At 38.1% G+C, this 13,501-nt stretch overlaps 1 protein-coding gene across 3 annotated transcripts in view; it reads left to right on the forward strand.

Moving 5' to 3' along the window:
• Positions 1-289: 289 nt before the first annotated feature.
• LOC107690266 (ras-related protein Rab-40C-like) overlaps positions 290-13,501 on the forward strand; it is a 24,851-nt gene continuing 11,639 nt past the window's right edge. The window contains exons 1-3 of one of the 3 annotated variants that reach the window (XM_016488548.1): positions 290-993; positions 1,226-1,498; positions 9,883-9,943. In XM_016488548.1, the coding sequence (XP_016344034.1) occupies positions 1,357-1,498; positions 9,883-9,943 (203 nt within the window). In that variant the 5' untranslated portion in view covers positions 290-993; positions 1,226-1,356. Of the gene's footprint in view, positions 1,499-9,882; positions 9,944-13,501 lie in introns of all 3 variants that reach the window. The other 2 variants (XM_016488547.1, XM_016488546.1) reach the window with 2 other exon arrangements.

A 13,501-nucleotide genomic window follows, 5' to 3' on the forward strand; every position in this document is an offset into this window, starting at 1 on the left:
TGAGGACATAAATTTGTATAATGACAAAGGTATGACATAGGTATTACAAGGAGAAGGTGACTTTTCAGGACATTACCCCATGTCCCCACTTTTCAAAACGTTTATAAATCACACATAATGAAGTGTATTGAAAATCTGAAATAGCACAAAGTTTCCTGTGAGGGGTAGGTTTAGGGGTAGGGTTGGTGTAGGGCAATAGAATATACGGTCTGTACAGTATAAAAACCATTACGCCTATGGGATGTCCCCACTTTTCACAAAAACAAACCTGAGTGTGTATGTAGGGGGAGGTACAGTCAGTCAGAGCGCAGAGGTGAAAGCTCAGTGTGACAGTGTGTGTGATCTCTCCTCTCCTCTCCTCTGTGAGAGAACATGGGACAAATTTGGGTATCCGAGAGCATTTACAGCACAAGCAATAATATCCAGCGGCTCGGATTCTCGTTTAATAATCCCTCACCTTCCGCCGCCTGATAACGCTCATAGATCCCGAGACGCGACGCGTGAACCTTCATCAATCTTTGTTATTCAGAGGAAAACAGAAAAGGAGCCGTGACGCGCTAGCATCGACTGCTCAAGCTAACTCCAGCGCGACTGTGGATATCCTTCTTGATTTCGTCAGCCTAACGTTTCTTTCTCTCATTTCACCAGGGATATATTGAAACCGTGAGGAGTTTATGCTGGACTAGAGAATTATGGTATAAAATCAATGTTTTGCGCCTGTTGTTGACTCGCTAGGCTCATAGCTAGTATCGCTAGCCGATGCTGTGTTACTACATCTAAACAACGGCTCATCTTAATTGGGTTTTAATTAGTTTTACGATAACAAATATACATCCTTATTAGTAATTTTGTCATAACCGTGCAGGTGGTTTCTAGATAAAATTGTAATGAGATTATTTCTTTGTGTTGACAGCTTGGCAGGCGCATGCTAACAATGCACTAGCTCGATAGCTCAATTGCTTTTCTATCATATCAATAACTTGCCACGATGAGGTAAATGTTTTTTTTACGTGTGTTCTTTTCATTTTGTATCATTAACGATGATTTGAGCTCGTGTGAAGAAATGTAAACAACCTAGCGGTTCAGTTTGCCAGCCATTGAAGCATCTGTACACTGATATTATTTTAAGACTGGAAGAGTGAATACGACTGGATATTTTAAAGACTAAACACTTCTGGGTCTGGACTGGAAGGGAGGGAAATGGTTTGATTTGGTCTGTCTGCAGATCTGGCCTTGCACCCTTTCAAAGATAGACCTGACACAAGAGACTCATAGACCCCCAGAGCTCTGGAGGAATCAGAGAGGGACACACACGGTTGTCTCCTATTCTTTGCTCTGGCTCTGATGTGAGCAAACATGGGCGCCCAGGGCAGCCCTGTGAAGAGCTACGACTACCTGCTCAAGTTCCTCCTGGTGGGAGATAGCGATGTGGGTAAAGGAGAGATCCTGGACAGCCTTCAAGACGGATCTGCTGAGTCTCCATATGCCTACAGCAGCGGTGAGTTAGTCAACACTTCCCACACATCTTCACGCAGACTGCGAGTAACACATCCTTCAGCCAGAGTAATCTCACAGCAAGGCTGACGCTCCGTGAGCCATTCATATAATTGTGATTTTAACAGGTTTACCAACTAACATGGTCAATATTCTTCTTTTGAATATGATGAGTCATTCTGCGGGTGCCATATTGTTGCTGTCAGTGACTTACAGGAGGTGGAAACACAGTTTATTATTATCTTTATCTTTTGCAGGATTGTGCAATGTTCACTTTTGCCCATTTAGATTGTTATATAAAAGCGGCACGTTTTTCTGCTCAGTGGTTGTATGACATACACTTCATGTTTGTTAGAAGAGATCCGATAATCGGTTTGAACAATATTTTTTATTTTTAAACCGTATTAACCAACTTCAGTTTAATTGGTTATTGTTTCACAAATAAGTGGTGAAGTTTTTAATTACTAGCCATTCATTTTCATGTAACGATTTATGCAAATCAACTTTGCATAAATATAATATCACAAATAAATCCGATATTATTAGTAATAAAATATGTATTATGTATATGATTGTTGTAGTACAACGATCAGCAAGTTATTATTGTGTAAAACGTATTAAATCATTAAAATCAGTTCCACATTTTGCGTATTGGACACTTAAACATATAATAATTGGATTAACCCATATTGTTTTTTATGACTGATAAGTGCCCAATAACAGATACCGTGTCTTGCTTGAGAATGACAGTTATTTAAAGAGTTGAGTAATTATCCAGTTATGATTATTGTAATACATAGTTACTGCATAGCTGAGTGCTGTTATTAGGTGCTCCCTTATTCAATGGTACATTTTTTTTTTCTTTAGGTAAGGTAGGTTTAACTTAAAAAGTGTGAGATGAATATTGGTCAAACCCGTTATTAGTAGCTATCTGTAGTTCTAAGACACTATCAAAAATAATATTTATTAGTATTGGTCATAAAGTCAATATTGATTGACTTATTTATTACTCAATCTTTTATGTATTAGTCAAGATTATACAAGATGTTTTTGGCGAGTGTTCCAGTGCAGAGATCTCCCTCAGGATACAAGACACACAAAGTAAATATAACTAAGAAGTGTGAAGTGTGTTTGTATGTCTGTTTTCTTTGAACAGGTCAGTACAGCACACCGTCAAGACCGGTTAAGCACAAGCTTCTTTTGATCTGATTTATTTCACAGCTTTCCATTTGCTGTAATGAGATCATCCACGCTCTGTCATTAGGCTGAAGCCAGTGAGGTGATAGACCAATTATAGACCGATATGCCTTTCATATCCAAATGAGCCTCATGTGTGCAGGCGAACAGGAGCTGGGTTTACCCTTCTGTCCCTTTTCATACATATGGGCTGCTGTTTATCTTGTCGGTTGAAGCTATTAGGGAACAGTGTGTGTTTTATGGGTGTGAGAGATCTCAGTGATGGCTCTTCTCTGAGATCTCCTAGGGGAGCTTGCTGGTCCAGCTTCAATCGAGTTGCCTTGTACCATCACTCAGAATCAACACAGATGGCTCCACGATCTGTCCGTGGTTTCAGCGATGGTGAATTATGCTGCAGGCATATATATTTCCCTGAGGGAGATGCCATCCTGACGTGCTCAGATGGCTTAAATGTTGAGAGGCTTTTTTTTAAAATTAATTATACATAGGGTGTGTAGAGGAATTGGTAGTGTGCAAGGTGGAATATTAAAGCCTGATGAATAGAAAAACGTCCTTTTTTGGATTAAACTTCATCTCATTATATAAAACTGCTTTTATATTTTTTTTTAAGGAGGACATGTGGTTGGTGTTAAGGATCTAGACTGGCAACCCCAAAGGTCATGGGCATTTAACCCCAGTTTGCTTCAAGGGGACTGTCCCTGTAATAAGTGTACTGTAACTTGCTTTAGATAAACGCATCTGCTAGATTACAAATTTCATTTTGGATTTCTTGAGTTCAGAGAAGCCTCGTTAAACTGCCTTATGCAGTAGTTTTAGATTGTGCAGTTTGTATTCATATAAATTGGGTCTTTGGTTGTTTACTCTGATTGATCTGTCTTTGCACTGGCTTTGAGTGGACATCTGTAAATATTTAGAGTCTAAAGTTGCAGATGCAGACATGTTGGTTGGCTGCTAGTGATCGGCAGATGGATTTGGCACAGACAAGCACAGTGGTAACAACATGACCAGAGAGTGTTTTCCCTTTAGACAGTGCTTTTCCTTTCCTTATTTATCTGTTCTGTTCTGATTGAGTCACGGACTGTGAGGAAACAGCGATGCAAGTGAAATAAATGTAAAATGCAACAAACTATATAATTGTGTATTGTTAGGACAGCATGATAAATGGGCGCGTTGACCTTTAAAAAGGAGGAGATGTATATACTTTCCCATATCCTCTTTGCTTTGTTTGGTTAATTATTGCTGGCAGGACCATGAAACCTTTTAATGTCATCAAAGAGACAATTAGAAACCGGAATTTACATTATTCCATTTCAGCTTATGTCATGTTAATCATTTAGTATATTAAAGGGGTCATATGATGCTGCTAAAAAGAACATTATTTTGTGTATTTGGTAGGGATGCACCGATACCACTTTTTCCAGTACTCGCCCTATACCGATACTTTTATTTTTGGTACTTGCCGATGCCGAGTACCGATACCGATATTTTTATTGCATTTGTACATTTTTTAAAAGCCACTCATATAATGCAGAAACACTCAAGCAAGCGTGCACGTATTTGTACTGGTGCAGAACGAGAGGACAGTAGTACAGACTAGCACATTTCACACAGGCTGCTAGATTACTTTCGCCAGAAAGTCGTGTATGCTTAAGGTTGAAAATAAATGACGTTTATAGTGAATGCCCCTATGAATGGTTTTATTTTTACGATTTAGTTTTAATCCAAATGATGCGTGCTAAGTGAACGAACATCAATAAAGATGAAAGGAAAAATTGAAATCGCATCATATGACCCCTTTAATGGATTTTTGTGGTTTGTAATTATTTTCGCTAGCCATTTGGTGTCTAATATTAGCGATGGGTCATGGTGGTTGACTACAAACAGCCAGATGATTAGTGAGGTTGTTTATCTTAATTTTTTTTCTTAGCTACATAACTTGCGTTTTGACATCTTTAGTGGCAGTGCTTTATTTAGTATGCTGGTAGTGTACTTTAGTTGTTTAGACTCTCTCAGAAATGTGTTTTTTAAGTGTTTTTTGAAGACTTCATGTCAAGTTAAAATAGTCCAACTTTTAAAAATGCATCTCGAGATTAATTTTTGTTGCTCTGTGCCTAAATGTTTATGAATCCAAGAACCTTGTGTGTCTAATGTACACTAATGATCAAAAGTTTGGGGTTAGTAATATTTTTAAATGTTTTTTTTTTAAAAGTCTCACGCTAGACAAGACTGTGTTTATTTGATCAAAAATACATGAAAATATTAATATTATTACAATTTCAAATTACTGTTTTGTGTACTGATATATTTTAAAATGTAATTTATTTCTATTATAATGTTAAAATACTGATTTGGAGTAACATTTCTTATTATTAATGTTGAAAACTGTGATGATAAATTTTTTCAGGATTCTTTGATGAATACAAAGATCAAAAGAACAATGTTTATTTGAAATATAAATATTTTGTAACATAAATGTCTCTACTATCACTTGACTTTTCATCAATTAAATGCATCCCTATAAGGAATGTGTCTAATTAGCAATCAACTTGATAGCAGACTGCTCATAAATGGCTTCCTTAAAGGGATAGTTTAGCCAAAAATGAGAATTGCCATCATTTACTTATCCTCGTGTCATTCCAAACCTGTATGACTTTGTTATCTGTGGAACATAAGACATTTTGTTTTTTTTTTGTCCACACAGTGGAAGCCAACATTCAAATTATCTTATTTTTGTCCAGAAGAAATAGTCATACAGGTTTGGAACAACACGAAGAATAAATGATGACAGAATTGTAATTATTGATTGAACTATTCCTTTAAGACCAATCAGTTGACCAGTCCATTTTGAAAATATGTAGCACTGCCCTAGTCCAGGTACAAAACCACTGCTATAGACTTTCTCCCCATTGTCACACGTTCCATTAGTACTTTAACCGAAATGAGGCATAAACTCTTAGCCTTGCAGCTAAACCTCAAGAGTTATTCTGAATGTGATATTTTGAGTAGGGCTGGACAATATGGCCAAAATTGATATCACGATATATTTCTTAATTTTGGTCGATACGATATAATTCCGATATCGATATGAACACTATTTATCTGAAATAGAAATCTTTTGTAATATTATAAATGCCTTTATCATCACTTTTGATCAATTTTAAGCATCCTTGCTAAATAAAAGTATTAATTTCTATAATTTCTTTCCCAAAAAAATAATAAAATTGATACTGAATGGAATCATGTATAATGTTACAAAAGCTTTTTATTTCAGATAAATGCTGATCTTTGGATCTTTCTATTCATCAAAGAATCCTGAAAAAAAAAATGTACTCAACTGTTTTAAATATTGATAATCAGCAAACGCGATACATATTGATATTGAATTATTGTCCAGCCCTAATTTTGAGCAAAACCTTCAAACCCTCAAAAAGACATCATTACACTGCTCTCATTGGGCCTCATTCATGAAACACGAGCAGAATTAATTTTTGTGTAAATCGTTCGTAAAGCCGTTCTGACCTAAACATTCGAATTCATGAAAATGTTCGTATTTTCAAAATGTTAGTTGGTAGGAAAGAAATTTACACCTGCTCCCTACCACGTGTAAATGGTGCGTAAAACTTTCTGTGTTCATTTAGGCAAACTGATGACACTGAATTTGATGCACTGCCATTATAATATTTTACAAGGTCGCTGGGACGGAATTTATTTTATTTTTTTATTTTTTTTGTAGCTGAGAGTTGATAAACTGTTTAGCTTTGGGTAAAACGCAGCACTTGTCACTGTCACTTTTTACCCAGCCGTCTAATCAATGGAGGAGGGGCGGGACAAATACTACACCGACCAATCATACTACTTGTACAACAACTGGACAACAATAGAGAAGTTAATATTGCTGGTTACTGCATTTTTATATTCAGTAATATTCTTCAAAATGGGATACTAGTAACACGTTACTGCCATGGATATTTCAAGTCATAGCAACCAAAGAGTCTCAGCTAGAAAAACGCTGTGCCACCAAAGCGTCCTCCAGCACCACCAGCTGGCCGTTTTAAAATGAGCGCCTGACATTTTTTTTCAGCTGGCTAAAACGCTTTGGTGGACACACGTTATTGAATATTTATTGTTAGGCATATGGCCTATTAGTGTTTTTTGCATTTATGCAATATACTGGAGCCAAACTTGAGAAAGTTGACCAGAATATTCCACTGCGTTCCTGGACACGCAATTTGCTAGCTGTAATTCATAGGCGGGGATTATGCTAATTGTGAATGAGCGTGCACGAGCACCCTATTTACGAATGATTGGAATTCATTAACACACGTTTAACTATCAAATCTGATGTGTACGAAGTGTTTGTGAATTCGGAGGAGAGTTTTTGGGAAGGTCCATTTTACGTGCGAATTACTCAGAATTTACTCCTATATTTACGAATGTTTCATGAATGAGGCCTATTGTGTTTAATTTTTAGTGAAAAGCGAGCATCCACAGTTCTTCTTCTGATGAATGATAAAGTGGTGATCAGATATGGAAGTCAGAGTCATGTTGTATGCTGTTTAAACACGCACACAAGCTCCTATTGAAATGCATGGTCTCAGTGAAACCAGCTTTTCTACCTTCCTGTTTGTTTCATTGCACTCATGTGCTTGCAGTCTTTGAAATTTCCCTCAAAATCTGACGCACCCTGTTCTAACTCACTAGCGTAGCTGGGCACATTGCAATTCACAGCATCTAAATATGCCATAAATAAACCCAACAATGAGACACAAAGGCATCATGCTCTGAAAGCAAAGGCCTCCTGCAGTGAAAAAAATCCAACGTCGCTACATTCACCAATTGAAAACATTTTTTGTTTCCTCTGTCCATTGATAATAGGCTATTTAAATCAAATTAAACATACCCACACATGTCCCTGTCCACTTGGTCCCTCTCCAGTGTCCTCAAGTCCTGCTGGATCTTTCCCTTCCAGGCTCTTCCTCAAAACTAGCCCCCTCTTTGCTCAGCGTGGCTGGGAAGTCTTGGCCTGTGGCCCGAGCTGGAACCTGAGATGATAATTACACTGTACTGCCCTTGTCAGGCCGCGTAGCCAAGCCCATACAATTACCCAGAACGAAGGAGGAGGGATGCTAGAGGAAGGAATTGCTATGCCCCTTTGGCTTGATGTGCTGCCCTGCTTAAGAGCAAAGCTTTTGCAGAATGGAGAGCAGGAAATCAGTCCCAGTGGTTCTTTTTAAGTGCGAGCCATTTTCGCTCTTGTTACATTCTCTTGTAGATGTTTAATAATTGAGGACTGAAGAAGTCTACGGGCTCAGAAGCAACTGACATTTGCCTGTAAGGAGATCTTACGCTGCCTGTGTAGCTTAGCTTGAGAGGAGACCCTCCTTCAGACATGTTCTGTTTCAGAGTCATCAACGCTTTACGAAGTATCTTAAAAAAGATGGCCATCCCATCTTTCCCCTTCCTTTTCTCTATTTAAAGCCTCTGCTGTAAGGCTGCACAATTAATCAAAATAGTGAAAGACTGAAAACCACATCTTGACTTCTGTTGCCAAAATAAAAACTCAATAGTTTAACATTTGAAAATAAAGAAATTAAGATTTTACTATTGTAATGTAACATAAAAATTATTTATTGTTGTTATGGCAGTGTAGTATATTGTAATTCTATTTTACAGTACTATTGTTATTATTTTATTTCATGCTGTAAAGCTGCACAATTAATTGAAATAAAACTGAAATTGCTGTTTGACCAGCTGCTGTCAACAAAAGAGAAGCTTTAAGGTTTCCTTGCTAGGCTTGCTGCGATAGTCGGTGTTGACGGTGATTACGTTGTTAAGCCGCAACACCGGTTACATCACTTGCCCACTGTGGTATAGTAATTTTATAGTAATAAAAATAATTTAGTTCAGTTAGAGAACAGACACTACAATTAAAACTGAACGCAGCTGATCAATGCAGCGTGCTGAATGACAGTCGCGCATCACAGATCAGATTTCATTTATCACATGAGAAAAGTGAGTCGAGCTGACTGACAGGAATAGGTGATATAGACAAGACGATGGCGGAAGATTTCGTTTTTTTTTTTTACATTTGTTTCTTATATATTTGGTTCCACAGTGTTTGCTGATTTTTACTTTGTGTAATTTATTTATTTTACATATTTTACCAAGCTTTCTTATTCGTTTAGCTAATAAACGTTCTACATTTCTTACTTATTTGGTTCCACAGTGAGAAACTGCAATAGTAATACTTGCTTTAATTTTAATTTAGTAACAACATTCTAACCACATTGATTTTCAATCTTTATTTTTGATAAATATTGTGATTAGTTTTCTTCCCTAATTCATGCAGCCCTACTGTGTCCCCTCTTTTATGACTTTGCAGGAAGTAAACCGCAGATATCAAAATGGAATAGACAACAGAAGGGTGCGACTTTGTTTTTGCGTCTAATCAGAGAGGAACAAAGTTGATTTCCTTTTTAGAACTGATGTACCAGAGGAAACAATGGCCAAAACCACTCTTATTGTGATGAATAAACTCTCCACACTACTCCAGGTTGGGGACGAGTCCATGTCCATGTTGTCAGCACTACGGATAATCAGATTTTTCAAGTGTGCAAAAAGATGATCCACTGAGACAAGCGCTTTTGGCATGGTGAATATTACAGGCACTGGCCTGTATGAAAAGAGATGCAGTGAGCCTTTGTTAGAGACAGAGCTGTCTATTAAAATGCAAAACAGGCTTGAATGCTGAACTGCTGTGAAGCGCCCGAAAATGCAGATATTGCCATTCAGTTGATGGAGCCCGTACTGTGTTCATTTTTTCGTTTTATGAACGATAAATGTAGATAAGCAGTCAAGGTAATCGCCTTATGGGAAGCGTCCTGGTCACATTTCATCTATGATAGCATTAGGTAACAGCAGATTGGTTGCAGCTGTCAAGCTTTCCACTGCATGTGCACAGTCACTATCAAGATGGTCATTTCAGCTTTAGTGCCTTCTAATGAAAGGAAGAATTGGCTGAGAATTAAATTAGGTAGTACACCAAATGCAATCATGCTGACGGCCGAAGCTTTTCGAGTTCCCGATCCTGTCTAGAGTATTTTCTTTTCAGTAGACAACCTTGTGTGATGTCTGATGGCAAACAGACAGGTGCGTGTCTTATCTAAGTGTTCTCTGTCTCTCATTCTGCAGGAATCGACTACAAGACCACCACGATCCTGCTGGATGGGCGGAGAGTGAAACTAGAGCTTTGGTAAGTGGATCACAACTGCTGTTTTGTTGTTCCCCTCAAGACAAAACAGTTCTTCACGCGCTTAAAGCACGAATCCGTCAGTATTAAGCGTGACTGGTGTAAACAATGGTAAAAGCAAGTGCTGCTTGCTTTGTATATCCACAGTTCTCACTTTTCTGGTTTCCCTGATTGAATGCTGAATACAGACTACTGCCACCTGCTGGTATGGTAGAGTTATGTTCTCTCGCACAAGCGCAGAGCGTATAAGCTATTTGGCTGTCGACTGTAGTCTGTCCGGTGTGTTCTATTGCAACTTTTTTTTGCCGCGATGCCACAGTCGGGTTTTCTCAGCACTAGTTCTTTGGCATCGGTCAAACCCTTGTCCCTACCCTTGAGTTGTGTTATAATAAGGCTTCGTTCCACAGACAGCAGGCTTTCCTTCTCATTGCAATGAAAATGAACACAGAGACAGATGGAAACTTGATTTGCAAAATAAGTAGCCTAATCCGTGTCCATGTTTACCAACTTTACGGATATGAGTGTTTGTTGTTTCCCAGTCATCAGGAAACATGAGATAGGAAAATCATACATTTTAGATTTATTTTCTAAATCCTTTCTAGATCTTATTATAAAATTATGTTTCTGCTCCAGTTTGTTGTTGAAATATAATTTACACAGTGGCTGTAAAAGCTTTTCATAACCGATTTATATAAACATAATAGACATAGACTTGTAAGCACATAAACATTACAGGTTAAGCAAAATATAATGAATACATAAGCTATATAATGTAGTGCATATATTTAGCAAAATACTCTTCTCTAGATGTAATTTCTCTCACGAAATGATGAACTATGGACGCTGAATGACTTTGAGGTAAATGTGACATTGTTCACAACTGGTTTTATTGACCTCTTTTCCACGGTTGAGACACTGATTACATGGGATATGTTACATATTAATAAGTTGTTTCTTTCAACATACTTTCTGATGTGTCTATATTTGAATGTATTTGTATTAGGGCTGCACGATAAATCGCATGCGATATTTAACGCGCATCTTGTCAGAAAGCCGGTTCTGTAATCAATATCGCATGCGATTTATCGTGCAGCCCTAATTTGTATGTGTTTCGTGCTATAAGTAGTAGTAAAAAGAAAGGGCTGGTCGTGTTCAATCATGCTCTGCGCTGCCTGTTGAACTAAATTTCTCTATAAAATGGACAGAATTTGAAAGATGTAATTTTGTTTCTTTCAAAAGTAACAATATCTACACATTTTCAGTATGAATATTTGTACCATTATACACACACACACACACACACACACACACACACACACACACACACACATATACAGTCAAACCAAAATTTATTCAAACACATTCGACATTTCTCACATTATCACTGTTTATTTGCTAGTTAGTTTAGAAAATGGTAATAAAATATGACAAGACCTTAGAGTTAAACTGTGTCAGAGCAAATTCATCTTGATAATGTCAGATAACTTTGATAGAAAGGTATGTAATGAATTAGGCTGAATAGCTGTCAGCTGTTAAATTTAAGTACACAATTCGATAATACCAATTTAGGTCACCCAATTACCAAGCAATGTTTAATTTTGTTCAGTCTGTGGTGTAAAAAGGTCGCATTAGCAATTAAAGAAAAAGACTTAAGCAAAGCATGGTCAGGTCAAAGTGTCTGAATAATTTTTGGTCCCAAATTTTTATTAGTTTTACACGTAGTCCACTGTATGAATAATTTTTGGGTATAATATGTTACGTTTACTTTATTTTGCTATCCTCACTTACCAACTAGTAAAAAAAAAAAAGTCTGGTGTCTGAATTATAATATAATACCGTAAACTAGTGTGAAGGCGCACGACTCGCCATCGCTTTACTGATAGCGCTGTGTTTCTCACACATGAAAAGAGAGAGAGCGAGAGTCTTGCATACATTGGCTGAAGTTAAGAGTGCACATTCAGTTAAGAAGCTGTTCCATTTTACAAAGATAAGCTGATTGGGTTGAATCGTGTGTGTGTGTGTGTACCTACTTAACCATATTTTGGGGACAAATTTGTACCCAAAAGTGAGCAAAGCCTGACAAAATCGGCAAAAACCTCAATGTGTGGATGTCCTCATTTGTAAAACTGTTAAAATAAAGTAAACAAAGTTTTTTTTTACTTTTGAAATTGTAAAAATGTAGAACGTTTTCTGTGAGGGTTAGGGGTAGGGGTGGGTTTAGGTTAAAAAGTATATAACTATCTGCGTGTGTGTGTGTGTGTGTGTGTGTAAAATAGTATATCAGTCTGGCGAGTTAACAAAAAAATGTACTAGCCAATGGCGATGGCCAAGGTGTGCGTAGAGGGTTGATAAATCAACTGCTCATAAGGCTAGGACATTTCCATTTCAAAAAATGGAACCCTTAAAGGGAATAGATACGAGATGGGACGAAAAATATACTTCGATATCTTCTGTTGCAATTATATCATTGGGTAATTTTACTGTATATAAACTGCGGGCATCAGGGAGCCGTTATTAATATGCATTTAAATCACTTTTGAACGCGCGCGCTTGTTTTTTACTTTCACTTTCGAGATTTGCGATCACACGTACGGAGCAGCACTCGGCAGTACTTATCACACATTTTACAAGATTAGATGTTTGTCAGTGGTGCTCAGGATCTGAAAATCATTCGCCATCATCCTATCAGTCATCTCTCCTTACGTTGTTTTTGTGGTAAGTGAAATGTTATGTACTGTAATGTAACAGGCTACCGTTAGCAAGCGGCTAACCATGTCCCTTTAGTGGCTCCGTAGAATGCGTTATTTGTTTTCCGCGCCTTTCTGAATATGGATTCAGCCACACCTCTAACCCAGTCGGGGGTGTTTGTGGTCCGCACAGAACTCTTATTTGACATCGTCCCAAGTTACTGTAACCGTTATATGCTACGCAAGTCTTTTTTATGCCATGCAAGTGTGCGCGTGAGACGGTGTGTTCTTCTGTTGTCTTTGACAGCTTTTAGGTGTGTTATTGGCAGCACCACCCTCTGCTTACATGAACGCGTCACTACCGCATCAGCACGGAAAACATGGGGAGACAATAATCGCACAACCAATTAGGGCTGCATGATATATAGTTTCAGCATCGATATCGCGATGTGTGCATCCGTGATAGTCACATCACAGGATGTGCGATGTTTAGTATAGGCTACTGATTGTTATATTTATACTGATTGTTTTCTTTGCTCACACACAGACACGGTGTCTACACCGGACGCGACAGCTGTACAGAGATACCCATTTTAAATACATTTAGTAGCAGAGCTACTGCACGTGATTTTCAGTGCTGGAAATTATCCTTTGTTGAAACTTCCGCGTCGTCGTTCCACGACTTCCTGCGCTCTGCAGGTCACGGTTGCTTAGCAATGGCAGACGCCACGAAAGCGCAAGCTCCCGAGTGCTTTGGAAAGAAAGAGAAAGCGGTTTGTCGCGTCGCGCCACGCCGCTCGCGTCTGTTGTAGACACGGTGAGAGCCACGCAGATGCACGTGAACACTGAATTCTGTTCACTTCTGCGTCTATTT

This window comes from Sinocyclocheilus anshuiensis, unplaced genomic scaffold (genome assembly GCF_001515605.1).
Source record: "Sinocyclocheilus anshuiensis isolate Anshui unplaced genomic scaffold, SAMN03320099.WGS_v1.1 scaffold461, whole genome shotgun sequence".
NCBI lineage: Eukaryota > Metazoa > Chordata > Actinopteri > Cypriniformes > Cyprinidae > Sinocyclocheilus > Sinocyclocheilus anshuiensis.